This window comes from Halyomorpha halys, unplaced genomic scaffold (assembly GCF_000696795.3).
Source record: "Halyomorpha halys isolate HHAL.00 unplaced genomic scaffold, Hhal_1.1 Scaffold162.1, whole genome shotgun sequence".
NCBI lineage: Eukaryota > Metazoa > Arthropoda > Insecta > Hemiptera > Pentatomidae > Halyomorpha > Halyomorpha halys.
In genome coordinates, this window is record NW_027109824.1 from 30,897 (window position 1) to 42,498 (window position 11,602).

General features: G+C 36.6%; 3 protein-coding genes across 4 annotated transcripts in view; 1 reads left to right on the forward strand and 2 right to left on the reverse strand.

Moving 5' to 3' along the window:
* Window positions 1–6: 6 nt before the first annotated feature.
* LOC106678820 (uncharacterized) lies at window positions 7–7,526 on the reverse strand. The gene is made up of 2 exons (XM_014417584.2): window positions 7,283–7,526; window positions 7–6,266 (listed from the first exon to the last, which is right to left on the reverse strand). Exons 1-2 carry the CDS (start codon window positions 7,381–7,383, stop codon window positions 5,750–5,752), a joined length of 618 nt encoding a protein of 205 aa, XP_014273070.1. The 5' UTR covers window positions 7,384–7,526; the 3' UTR covers window positions 7–5,749.
* LOC136795898 (uncharacterized) lies at window positions 6,304–7,289 on the forward strand. The gene is given in 3 exon segments (XM_067047976.1): window positions 6,304–6,324; window positions 6,542–6,636; window positions 6,639–7,289. Coding segments are annotated over 3 exon segments (669 nt in total). The 3' UTR covers window positions 7,192–7,289.
* Window positions 7,527–8,640: 1,114 nt separating the features above from the next.
* Window positions 8,641–11,602, reverse strand: part of LOC106678817 (zinc finger protein 431) — a 17,823-nt gene continuing 14,861 nt past the window's right edge. For both annotated transcript variants that reach the window (XM_067047972.1, XM_067047971.1), the window contains one exon: window positions 8,641–11,006. In XM_067047972.1, coding sequence (XP_066904073.1) covers window positions 9,988–11,006 — 1,019 coding nt within the window. In that variant the 3' untranslated portion in view covers window positions 8,641–9,987. The remainder of the gene's footprint in view (window positions 11,007–11,602) is intronic.

The following is an 11,602-nucleotide window of genomic DNA, read 5'->3' on the forward strand; positions in this document are numbered from 1 at the left end:
AAGGCGTGACTAGAAGCAGGGTGTGAGGCTTCCAAGAAATTGGAAACTAACTTTCATGTGTTAAACATAAAATAGTTAGACTGATGCAAGTCCATTGTGAGATGACAGCATGTACCTGCCTAAATGTCAGCCCTTGCTAATGATATAGGATACTAAGGGCTTGAAAGGACTGTTAGAATGGTCTCAAGGGCCTTCTGGGAACCTAGTTGTTTTTATTGAGTTTCTTTTCTATAAAGTTGTAAGGAGAATGTGGAGATATGCAACCATATGTCTAAAGTGACTTGGGTTCAGTTGGGCAAGGGGCAATTGTTTAAATTTATAATACCGGTTCCTTAACTTGTATGCCTCGTCGCGTATTTCGGGTGGGTCTTCTCGATTTTGATTTAATGGTTCGGTGCGTTTTTCTTTTTCATCCGAAATTTGTCTATGAGCTAATTTATGGATTACATTTAATTTATCGTGATATTTTTGTACAAGATTTTCCTTAATTATTTGTTCATTCCGGTCGGGATCAATAATTTTTCCGAAGGTAATTTCATTTGGTGTTAATTTAAGATTTTTATTTAATGTTTCATTAAAAGTTCGAACCGCAATATTTACGTACCGTAATAGAAGGGTTTTCCTCTTTTATGACCCGTAATAGTTCAATTAGTGTAGAATGTGCCCGATTTAGTATCCCTAAAGAATTAGAGTTATTTGAAACTGTATAATGGCATATGATTCCTAAACTTTCTAGTAAATTTTGAATTAAGGCAATTTTGTATTCTCTACCCTGGTCCATCGTGATTTGTATCGTAGGGGGATATAAAGAAAAATATTGTATTAACACTTGATGGATGTTAGTGGCATTATTTGCCCGAATGACGTGATCATATAATCGTTTAGAGAATGTGTCTATGATTGTAATGATAAATTTTCGCCCATAATGCAAAGTGTCTATCATTAAATATACAAAAGGTCTTTCCGGAGTAGGGGTGATCTGGAATTTTGTTTTTATAGGTTTTCTCTCATATTTAGTTTTTGCACAAGTACAGCATTTGTTAATAAAGGCAGCTATTTCGTCTTTCATGCGAGGAAAGTAATATCTTTTTAGTTTCTCATAAATATCCATAATCCCGCGATGATATGACTTACCGGTGTGGTAATTTTCAATAAGTTCAAGTTGTTCAGCTTTATCAAGTATATCTATTAATTTAGTCTTATATCTTTTAATTCTAACTGTTGGGCATTTAGCTTCAATGAAGTCTGATATTTTGTTAAATATTCCCTCATAGTCATCTCTAACTGTTTCCACGTTGGGTTCGCAGTAAATACCAAGTTCCATTTGGCTTAATAATTTCTAGCAATTTTTGTTCTAATTCGTTTTTCCATGGGTAGGCCGTTTCTATCTTATACCGAAATTTACCGAAAGGTTTTTCAATTTGTAATTCTTCATTACAACGGGTTATAAAAATTTGATTTTTTTCCACATTTATCGGTCGGTCGGTTACTATAAAGATTTGATTATGACTACTGTCCTGGGAGTGTTGAGTGGCAAGACTTTCCGCGTCATTGAGAACTTCGTGTTCTCGGGCTTCAGGTTAATGCGTTTTCTAAATCGTTAATTAGTTCTTGATATTCCGAAGCGTTGGGCGAGCGTTCTCGGTCGTTGAATAATTCTGTTCTGCTTTATTCAGCGTCCTCGATGCGTAGCAAACGGGTAGTTCTTTTCCATTTTTCTTTTGAGCCAATACTGCACCTATAGCATAATTACTAGCGTCTGTTGTTAAATCCAACTCCTCCTCGAAGTATAGGGCTACTGCAGACCATTGTTTTTAATATTTCGAACGCCTCTCTATATGACTCTGGTTTTATCTCACCTTCTTTACGCAGGCATCTAGTCATGGGTACTGCTATTTTCGCGTAGTTGGGAATCATTTTGCGATAGAATCCCGTTAGACCTAATAAGCTTTTTATCTCCTTTTCATTGCGTGGTAGTTTAAAGTCCTCGACAGCTTTAATTTTGTCGGGATTTGGTTCAATTCCTTTTTCACTAATAATATGTCCAAGAAATAATAGTTCTTGTTTACAGAATTCGGTTTTGTCTCACTGAATCTTGAGATTATGTTTTTTCAATTTTTCTAGGACTGTTTTACATGTGTTTGAGATGGTCATTAAATGTTTCGGAAAATATGATATCATCCATGTATACGAGGACAAGAGGCATATCAGCAAATATAATGTTCATAGTTCTTTGAAATGTCGCCGGGGCATTGCATAGACCAAAAGGCATGCGTAGAAATTCAAAATGACCCTGATTGGTGCTAAATGCCGTTTTGTGAACAGAGATTCATGGCAGTAAAAATGGTGGCTTTTCCCAATTTTCTAAGCAAATCCTCTATATTTGGCAAAGGATAGCGGTCAGGGATTGTTTCTCGATTTAGTTTTCGGTAATCGATCACCATGCGAATTGTTTTCTGACCTGATGCGTCAGCTCGTTTTGGAACTACCCATACAGGCGAATTATAAGGAGAGTTACTAGGTGAGATTATTTTGTTGTCCAACATTTTGTTAATTTCCTCTCTAATTTGTTATCTACATTGTTGTGGGTAACGGTAATTGCGTGAGTAAATTGGTTCGTCTGTTTTAGTTTTAATTTGGTGCTCCAGTAAGTCAGTTGCAGATAATTTATCTTTTTTAGTTTTAAAAATTGTTGGATAATTTTTTAAAAGATTTAATAATTCGGTTCTGTGTTGAGGGGGGATAAGTTCAATCCGGACAAGTTCATGTATGTCTTTGATATTCTCCTCTGTCGGTGGGTCGATTATGTCTACTTCATGTAAATTCATTAAGGGCAATTTAATTGTTCCTTTTTGGTTACCTATTATCTTGACTGTATCTCTGTATATTCCGGGGGGTATTTCAATGCCATCTTTCTTGCAGTCTATAAAGAAATTTTTACCTTTTTGCAAGTCAGCCAGATTTCGTCCTTCTTTTATTTCTATTGCTAAAGAGTCTCTTTCCATTATAAAAGGAAACTCGTCGTGCTGTGACCTAATTGTTCTATTTTCAAAATCTAATTTAAAATTTAAATCATCCATAAGTTCGGAACCAATTAAAACGTCATAATTTGGACTAAAATCTAATATAAAATTTTTTACTTTAAATGGACATTTTAAAAAGGTATTGTGAATATTAGTGGTTATAGTCTCTGTGCCTTTTTCTTTTCCGGCGGTGGTCACGACGACGGATATCTTCTTTTTGGCGTTGAATTCCTGGTGGGATTATTTTTGGGCTTATGTAATTTTTTTGCGAACCTGTATCCAATAACCATTTCCGATTCTTTTTATCTATTACGAACGGAAGTTTATGGAAATGGGTTGCGTATTTCTTTATATTTTGTAGTCTGGATCTGGGTCGTCTCCTAAAAAATGTATTTCGGATTCTTCTCCATTAGCAGTAAGCATTTCCAATTGTTCACGGAGTTCTCTTATTTCCCTATCTCTGGGATCTTCCTGGTCTAGTTGATATACCGCTTGTAGGGGTTGATTTTTCTGGAAGCCACTAACGGTACGCATCGACACCGTGTTTGAAGGTTCTCCTTTTTCGACGGGCTTATGGTTCCTATGCTGCCCTGAGCCCCTATTTTTATGTTGTCCTGAGCCCTGAAAGAATCGTTTCTGCTCTTTCGGTTTCCATTGTTCCCTATGTGGATTATTCCTTTTATCGTGATTTGAGTCACGATCTTCATAATAATGGTCCCGATGGTAGTCTCTTGGTTGCTAATTCTGATGGTGTTTTGTATCTTGGTAAAATTTGGGTTCGTGATAGTTATTATAATATTGTTTCCGTTTTTCTGAGTTAAAATTCTTTTTGGATTCTTGGATTTCCAGATTTCCTCATACTGCCAGAATTAATCAAATCTTCAAAAAGGAGGTGATTTTCATTTTGTATTAAGTTACATAAATTGTCTAAGGTTTTTAGTTTGTCCGTTTTGGTCATCAAATATGTCCTAATATTAAGAGGCATGTCAGTAAAGAAATGGTATAAAATGTCTTTTCCTAGAACCGAGAAGATTGTAGCCCTTTCCGGAATATTTCGTATTTTATACTTTGAAATTATTAAGGAACGGCTCTTCTCTAATCTTTGAAGGAAATCTAGTAGATGTTCCCTATACTGAATCCTCATATTTGAAAGTTCAAATTTAAGTTGTTCTATTGACCTAGAATCCCTAAAAGTATTGTCTAAGAATGCTATCAGTTCATTCACATTAGCGAACTCGTAAGTGGTATTTATATAGTCAGCATCTCCCGTCAGTCTAGCTAGTATTTTACTGAGTAAGCGGTGGTCGTTTAAATCCCTTCATTCAGTTCATTGTCCGGTTTGCAGACAATGTTGTGCACATGTCTACATACGGTAATAAATTGTGCGGATCCCCATTAAATGTAGGGATGTGATCATAGTCCGAGGATTTAATTGCAAAAGTGTTTGCCATTTCGTCTAAATTTATGAATTTCTTAATATCTATTGCTCTTAATTGTGATAATCTTTCAGATAATTTTGACATAAAATTACAATGTATAATATGTATATATGTTAATTAATTTAAATAAATGTTCAAAAGCAAATATAATGAAAAATATAAAAGTTAAAAAAAATATATATATATATATTTTTCAAAAAAGCTTCACTCACAATTCCTCCAAGAGTTTCGATGTCTGTCGGGGTGATCAGACGATTTAAGCTCAGCAGTGGGTCCTTTTCCAAGATCTAAGAGTCTAAGCGGGGTGCCAGTCTCTTACAGGTGCGATATCCACGAGAGGTAGATTGAATCTTGAAATCTGGTATTTCTGCAGAGTTCGAGTCTAGAACTGCGATGATACTTGCATGCGGTTCCAGTTCGGGCGCCAATTACGAAACCCAACGGCAATAAAGTGAAAAAAAAACTTTATTGGTAAACAAATGGTACAATGAACATTACGACATGCTACAACTATTACTGGTACAGATCTAACAAGCTCGGGATTTATGGGGGTATATATAGGAGCTGTGGAGGGAGGTGGCTCGGAGTTGTAGGGTCAGCAGGAATTGCTACCATAACTCTGTCTACAACATTTGATCTCATGGGGAGCTGCATCGTGCCATTACAAAGTTTCTTAAGCGCTATTTTGTAAGGTGTACCCCATGGGTCTGCATCCACCTCATCACAGAGATCTATCCAGCACTGTCGTTTGCTTACATTAATGGCTTGTCGGAGGTTCCTTCTAGCTCTCTTGAACTCTTCTTGAAGCACTGAAAACTCCGGTAGACGTCTCGCTCGCTGGTAATGTCTCCTTGCTTGGTTGCAACACCGGCGAAGATCGTCAATAGAATCTGTCTACCAGTACACTGAGGAACGATGTTTGCCAGGCTTTGAACGGGTCATAGCTGCATCACAAGCCCCAAATATAAATGAGGTCAGTATACGCGCCTTTTCCTCAGCTGACCCTTTCAATGCACACTCGTCCTCCAGCATTAAAGTGACAGGCGATCGTAAGACCAATATCGCCGAGTTCCATACACTAGCAGTTAACCGCCTGCAGGTGGCCGTACTGAACTGCAGATGATAGCCTGAAGATAGCACACACTACAGTCCGGTACCTGCAGGCGGACTGTCGGTCAATGAAACAGGACTGCAGGAGATCCCCAGTTTTTCAAAAATCAGATAAGTATTTTAAATGAATTTAACGGAAAGCTAATGCGCTTTTCAGGACAACTATTCTAAGCTACTTCAACAATAAAAATTCAGACAACTGGTTATATCAGAGTCACCATGAGCAGATTCCAAGTATTCCTTTGTGGTACTTCCCTCTCCAATTATCGGATTGAAGTTGTTAGTAGTCTGGAAGAGGTTTTGATCTTGACCAAAGGAGTAGGGAATCTTTTTTTCTACTCGACAAACTGGTGTTTGCGGCTGTACGAACTTGAGACCCAGGACATCAGTTTCCTCTTGAAGCCTTCCCTTCACACCATGCATCAACACTTTGTTGATTAACATTTCGGCATACAGTTTTTGATCTTCATCTATACGGCGTAATTTGCATGCGACGTTGAGCCCAATGCTATCAAACTCATGGTCCTCCTTCAAAGCTTTCACAGCTGCGTCGATAGGATCTTTTCTTTTTTTCTGATTGCCCGATTTTTTTGTATTTCCGGATGAAGTTGATGGGCCTGATGAAATACTGTCAGACCAACTGAGGAAGGAGGCGATACCAGTTGTGATGGTTTGAGGTTTCATCCTGACTCTCCTGGAACATATAAATTGAAAAGAAACTTTAAAACGTTATGTTATTGAAAGATGCTACTGTATTTTTAATAACAGCAGCAATCTATCTGTCAACTGGGAAATAAATAATTTTGAATGAATTAAATCTTTAAACTCTACTTTTTGGTATGATAAAAAAAATGAATCAAATTTGATACTATTGTCAAATATAACATATAATATCACATAAATAACATATAACATGAAATATTGATTAACATATAATACTCTTTGTTTTATATTTATTATTTGTTTCAGTTACCAAACTCTGAAGAGGAATGGCAACAGACAGGGAAAGATTTCGAAAACAGATGGAACTTTCCTAATTGTGGAGGGGCCATTGAGATGTAATTGAATGTACCGGTTTTTATACGAAGTTACTAAACAAAAGTCTCAATTTGCCACCTAACAGTGCCAACAAAGCAAATCTCAATTTCGTATTTGTAGCTGACGACGCTTTTGCTTTGCATGAAAACGTTCTTAAACCATATCCTCAAAGACAATTGACTTATGACCAGCGCATATTCAACTACCGTTTGAGCAGATCTCGCAGAATAGTAGAAAATGCTTTCGGCAATCTGTCAAGTCGTTTCCGTATATTTCACACAGAAATCAACTTGAATCCAGAAAAAATAGATTTCATTGTGCTAGCAGCGTGTGCTCTTCATAATTTTCTGAGGAAGGAAGCAAAAGCGTTGTACATGCCATCGAATTCACTTGATGTAGAAGATATTGATAGTGGGGAAGTTATTCGAGGGGATAGGGTGGAAGATCAGCTGGTGGGTCTACGACAGGGATATAATAGACAAGTTTTGTGTGAAAATGCAAAAGACAATCGTGATAATTACAAGAACTATTTTGTTGGAGAAGGTGCAGTTTCCTGGCAAAACAAATTTGTCACCAATTAGGGTGGGAGGGTGAAATATTATACTGTGAAAATTTGTTTGTACTGTTGTATGTATTTGATATAAATTAAAGAATAGAATAAAAATAACTTACGAGTTGTGATTCCTCACTCCCAATCGTCGCTCTAGTTTCTTCATGGTCGGCTGTAAACAATAGCAAGTCGAAATACCACAGTGACGGGGTGTATGCGTCATCTCCCGATGAGCCGGACTTTTGCTGTTTTACTTTCTTCAACTCTTTACGGAACGCACATCTCAAGTTATTAATTTTTTTTTTCACTGTGTCAATGGTGGCTGACGGCACAGTTTTTTGATAGAACTTCAACAACTCACCGTACGCCTCATCCCGCGATCTTTTATTAGCGTAGGCATCGTCCTTGACTTTCCATAAACAGGGGTAGGCCCGATATAATTCAATAAATGCGGAAATGAAAGGAGGTTTCCCGTCCATCTTTCCTCGTCAGTCCAATCTCGGCTGGTGAATGATCTCACGAAAATTATCTCACGCAAAACTGATGGAAACGGTGACAACAGATCGTTTATGAAGCCATTTCCCCCATCGCCGGATCTTCTCTCACCTTTCGTGGAACATCTGAGTAGGACTGGCTCTCCGGTATTTTTACTATGACTGCAGCAGGCCTCGGTGGTTTCCTCGCACTTCTTGCCATAGCTCCTCCTGCTGTTCTCCACGCTGAACTGTATAAGATCTCTGAGGGTGGCCTGCATTATGATGCACCACTGGTGCATTGGGTTGTGTAGTTTTCTTCTTGTTTGCAGTGTTCTTCCTTTTATTGCCTGTTAAAGAAGGTGTGTTTACTGTTCCTTCTGATTTAACAACATTCTTCCTAGGTGGACTTACCTCCTTCATTTGGGTGTGGCCATCTGCAGTTTCGATAGGGAGTGCAGCTGTTTCTAACTTTTCAAAATACAGTTGGATTTCGCATGCAAAACTCCTTATCTTGCTATGCACATTGTTCTTGGTGCGGATGAAGGAGAGAAGCTGTTTAATCTTGCTCCCAAGATTCTACATCACCTCTGTTGTGATAAGTCTTGTGGCATTAGGTGCTACAATGGCCAAGTCACCCACCATTGCAGCACTGCGGTCCTATGATGACGACGCCGGGGAACTCGCTTTCGCATTCCCAATCGGCGCCAGTACTGGGGTTCTGTGCTCCTGCACCGTAGCACAGTTAACTCTATCTTCCATACTTCTCATAGTATTTTCTCGCATTTTATACCTCCTACTAGGTTTTGAAACAGCTGCCTCTAACCTGAGGAACAGATGCTGACCAGTACGCCGCCTATTCTAGGAACCGTCGCGTCTGGATTTAATCTAGTTTTGGTCCACCCCGGGTATTTTATTTCCCCGGTTCCCGCCATATCTGGTGAGAATCCCCCTATCCGCCACCTGGGGAGGCGCCCGATGGGAGACTAGCTACTCCACACGGGTGTGTGTGTGTGCGTGCGCGCGCGGATTTTATTAAGTCTTGTGCCAGCAGGAAGAGACTTAATAAAAAAAAAATGAAAAAGGTAGAACACTCTGTGAATGACTAAAGAGGGCTAACTTTATTTGGTCCAATGCCTCTATATATACATCTTGATCAGCTGATCTAGTCCATCACCTGACGGCCTTAGTAAGCTGACGATCTCACTCAGGCCATAACTCCCCCCACCATTTTACGAACAATCCTTGTAAACTTATATAGCACAATACAATAATATATGTATAAAAACCAATCAGGAATAACTATTAACAATAACCTATAGTAACCTATATACAATTAACAAGAGATGAACAGTCCTCATAAACTCTTCTAGTTTACAGATGACATAACAACCAGATGACAAAAAAAAAATCAATAAAGCAACTATTTACAATAAATACAAAAGTGAAACTAGAAAATTTTTTAGCACCTATTCAGAAGATATATTCAGAATAAAACAATCAAAACAACAAATTTATTTAAAAACTAATTATAATTTGTAAATTAAATATATAATTTATATTTTCAAGTCGAACACACTTATGTATTTAACAAATAGCATTATTTCAACATACAATAGTAACTTTCCCTAATAATTAATACAATATACAATAGTAACGTTCCCAAAATAAATCAACTACAAATTTAGTTCTGGAATCAAGAGTTTCCATGTTCATAATTTATGACTTTTGTCCAAAATAGAGGAAATGAACATGTGGTGAATGAAAATGGTGACCACATCAGTAAAAGAAGGGCCGTTTGTAGCTGCAGTCATGATGCAGTTACCTAACTCCCTCATGACTAAAGCGGTGCCGGTTTGAATCCAGCCTGGGGGATCAACTTTTATTTCAGTGGTGGTCCCACATAATGAAAACTTGACCCTCCACCATGGTGTTAGAATATGTTGGTTGTCTCAAGATAATCCCCCACATGTCAAAAATTACAAGGGGCTCATTAAAAAAAAAAAAAGCCATTGGAATTTCTTACATCATTACCAATATTTGTATTATTTGTAGGCCATAATCATTGCCTTTATATCTGAAATTTTAACTGAAAATCTTATATCACCATGATTTTGTCACACAAAGACACATTTATTTATAACTTCAGAAAAAACCACTATAAAGTTTGAATCACAGCAGCTATTAGCTTGAATTACATAATAATAAAATACAGCCAACTTTCGAGCCAATTAAATTCTTGTTAACAAAAATTATGATGTTTTATAGTCATAATAAATGCATTTATGAGGTTTCTCAATAGTATATAATGAGCCGTATACTGTCTTATGGCAATGAAAGCATTTATGAGGCTTCTAATTTGTATGACAAGTTCTAATATGTCTTTTTAAAAGTCCTGGTTGAACTGTTTTATATTTACAATGATTACATTGGTAAAATTTTTTATCTGTTTGGTGGACTATCATATGTTTTCTATAATTACTTTCATATACTGTCTTATAATGGCAATGAGGGCATTTATGAGGCTCCTCATTTGTATGACAAGTTATAATATGTGTTTTTAAATGTCCTGGTTTAACTGATTTAAATTTACAATGATAACATTCATAAACTTTTTTATCTGTATTGTGGACCATCATATGTTTTCTAAAATTACTTTCATATGCTGTTTGAAAATCACAATGAGGGCATTTAAAAGTATTCTCATTAGTATGACAAGTTACAATATGTCTTTTTAAATGTCCTGCTTGAACTGTTTTATATTTACAATGATTACATTGATGAGGTCTTTCATCTGTATGGTGGAACATTATATGTTTTTTTAAAATGCTTGCATATGCTGTTTTATAATCACAATGAGAGCATTTCTCCACAGTATGATGAGGCATCTCCTCAGTATGAGCCACAATGTGCTTTTTTAGGCAATGTTCACTAACTGCTTTGTGGTCACATTGAGGACATTGATGAAGCATCTCACCTGGATGTTGGACCTTTATATGCCTTTTTAAGTGACGTTGATTTCCTGTTTTATAATCACAATTAGGGCATTTATGAGGCTTCTCTGTGTGATAGGCCAATATATGCGATGTTAAGCTAGTTGCATTAGCTAGTTTACAACCACAATCAGGACATTGATGGAGGTTATTATCTACATGGGGTATCATTACATGTCTTCTAAGGTTTTTTGGTAATGCAGTTTTATAGTCGCAATCAGTACACTGATGCTTCTTCTCACCATGGCAGGCTGCTATATGCTTTTTTAGATTACGTGCTACTACTGTTTTATAATCACACTGAGGACATTGTAGAGACTTTTTACTTTTTTCTTCAGATACTTTGATCTGCTCTTTAGGTTTCAACGTATTCTTGGCACCTTTAAAAAATAAAATCTTTAATTATAATTATTCCTTCACAACTAAAGCCTATAATATATACAAACATATATATTTTAGTCAGAATTAAAATTGCTTATAACTTTATGTAACGATAAAACTCTTAAAATGTACTGTAATTTGCTTAATAAGTCTAAAACCAGTCAAAAAAAGCAGATTCAAAAGGAAACAATGAAACATACAGATATAACAAAAAAATAATTAGCACAAACAAATAAATCAAGATTCAAGTTCTATTGACAATCACAAAAACACAAATTTAAATTTAAATAAAAAGAAGTATGAAAGATCCAAGGAAAGAATAGAAACCAAAATAGGCAGTGACCGAGATGAACACACTACTTTTTCATGTAGAGCTATAAAGATCTATTAGCAGAAAGTTATTGTCTTAAAACTTTTACAACCTTCTGCATAGAAAAAAAAGGTTATCAATGTAATTTCCAGATACTATTGAGCACAGTTGTTTACTACAAGCTGAAGGATAACCTCAGAGTACTGTTTCCCAGATACTATTGAGCACAGTTGTTTACTACAAGCTGAAGGATAACCTCAGAGTACTGTTTCCCAGATACTATTG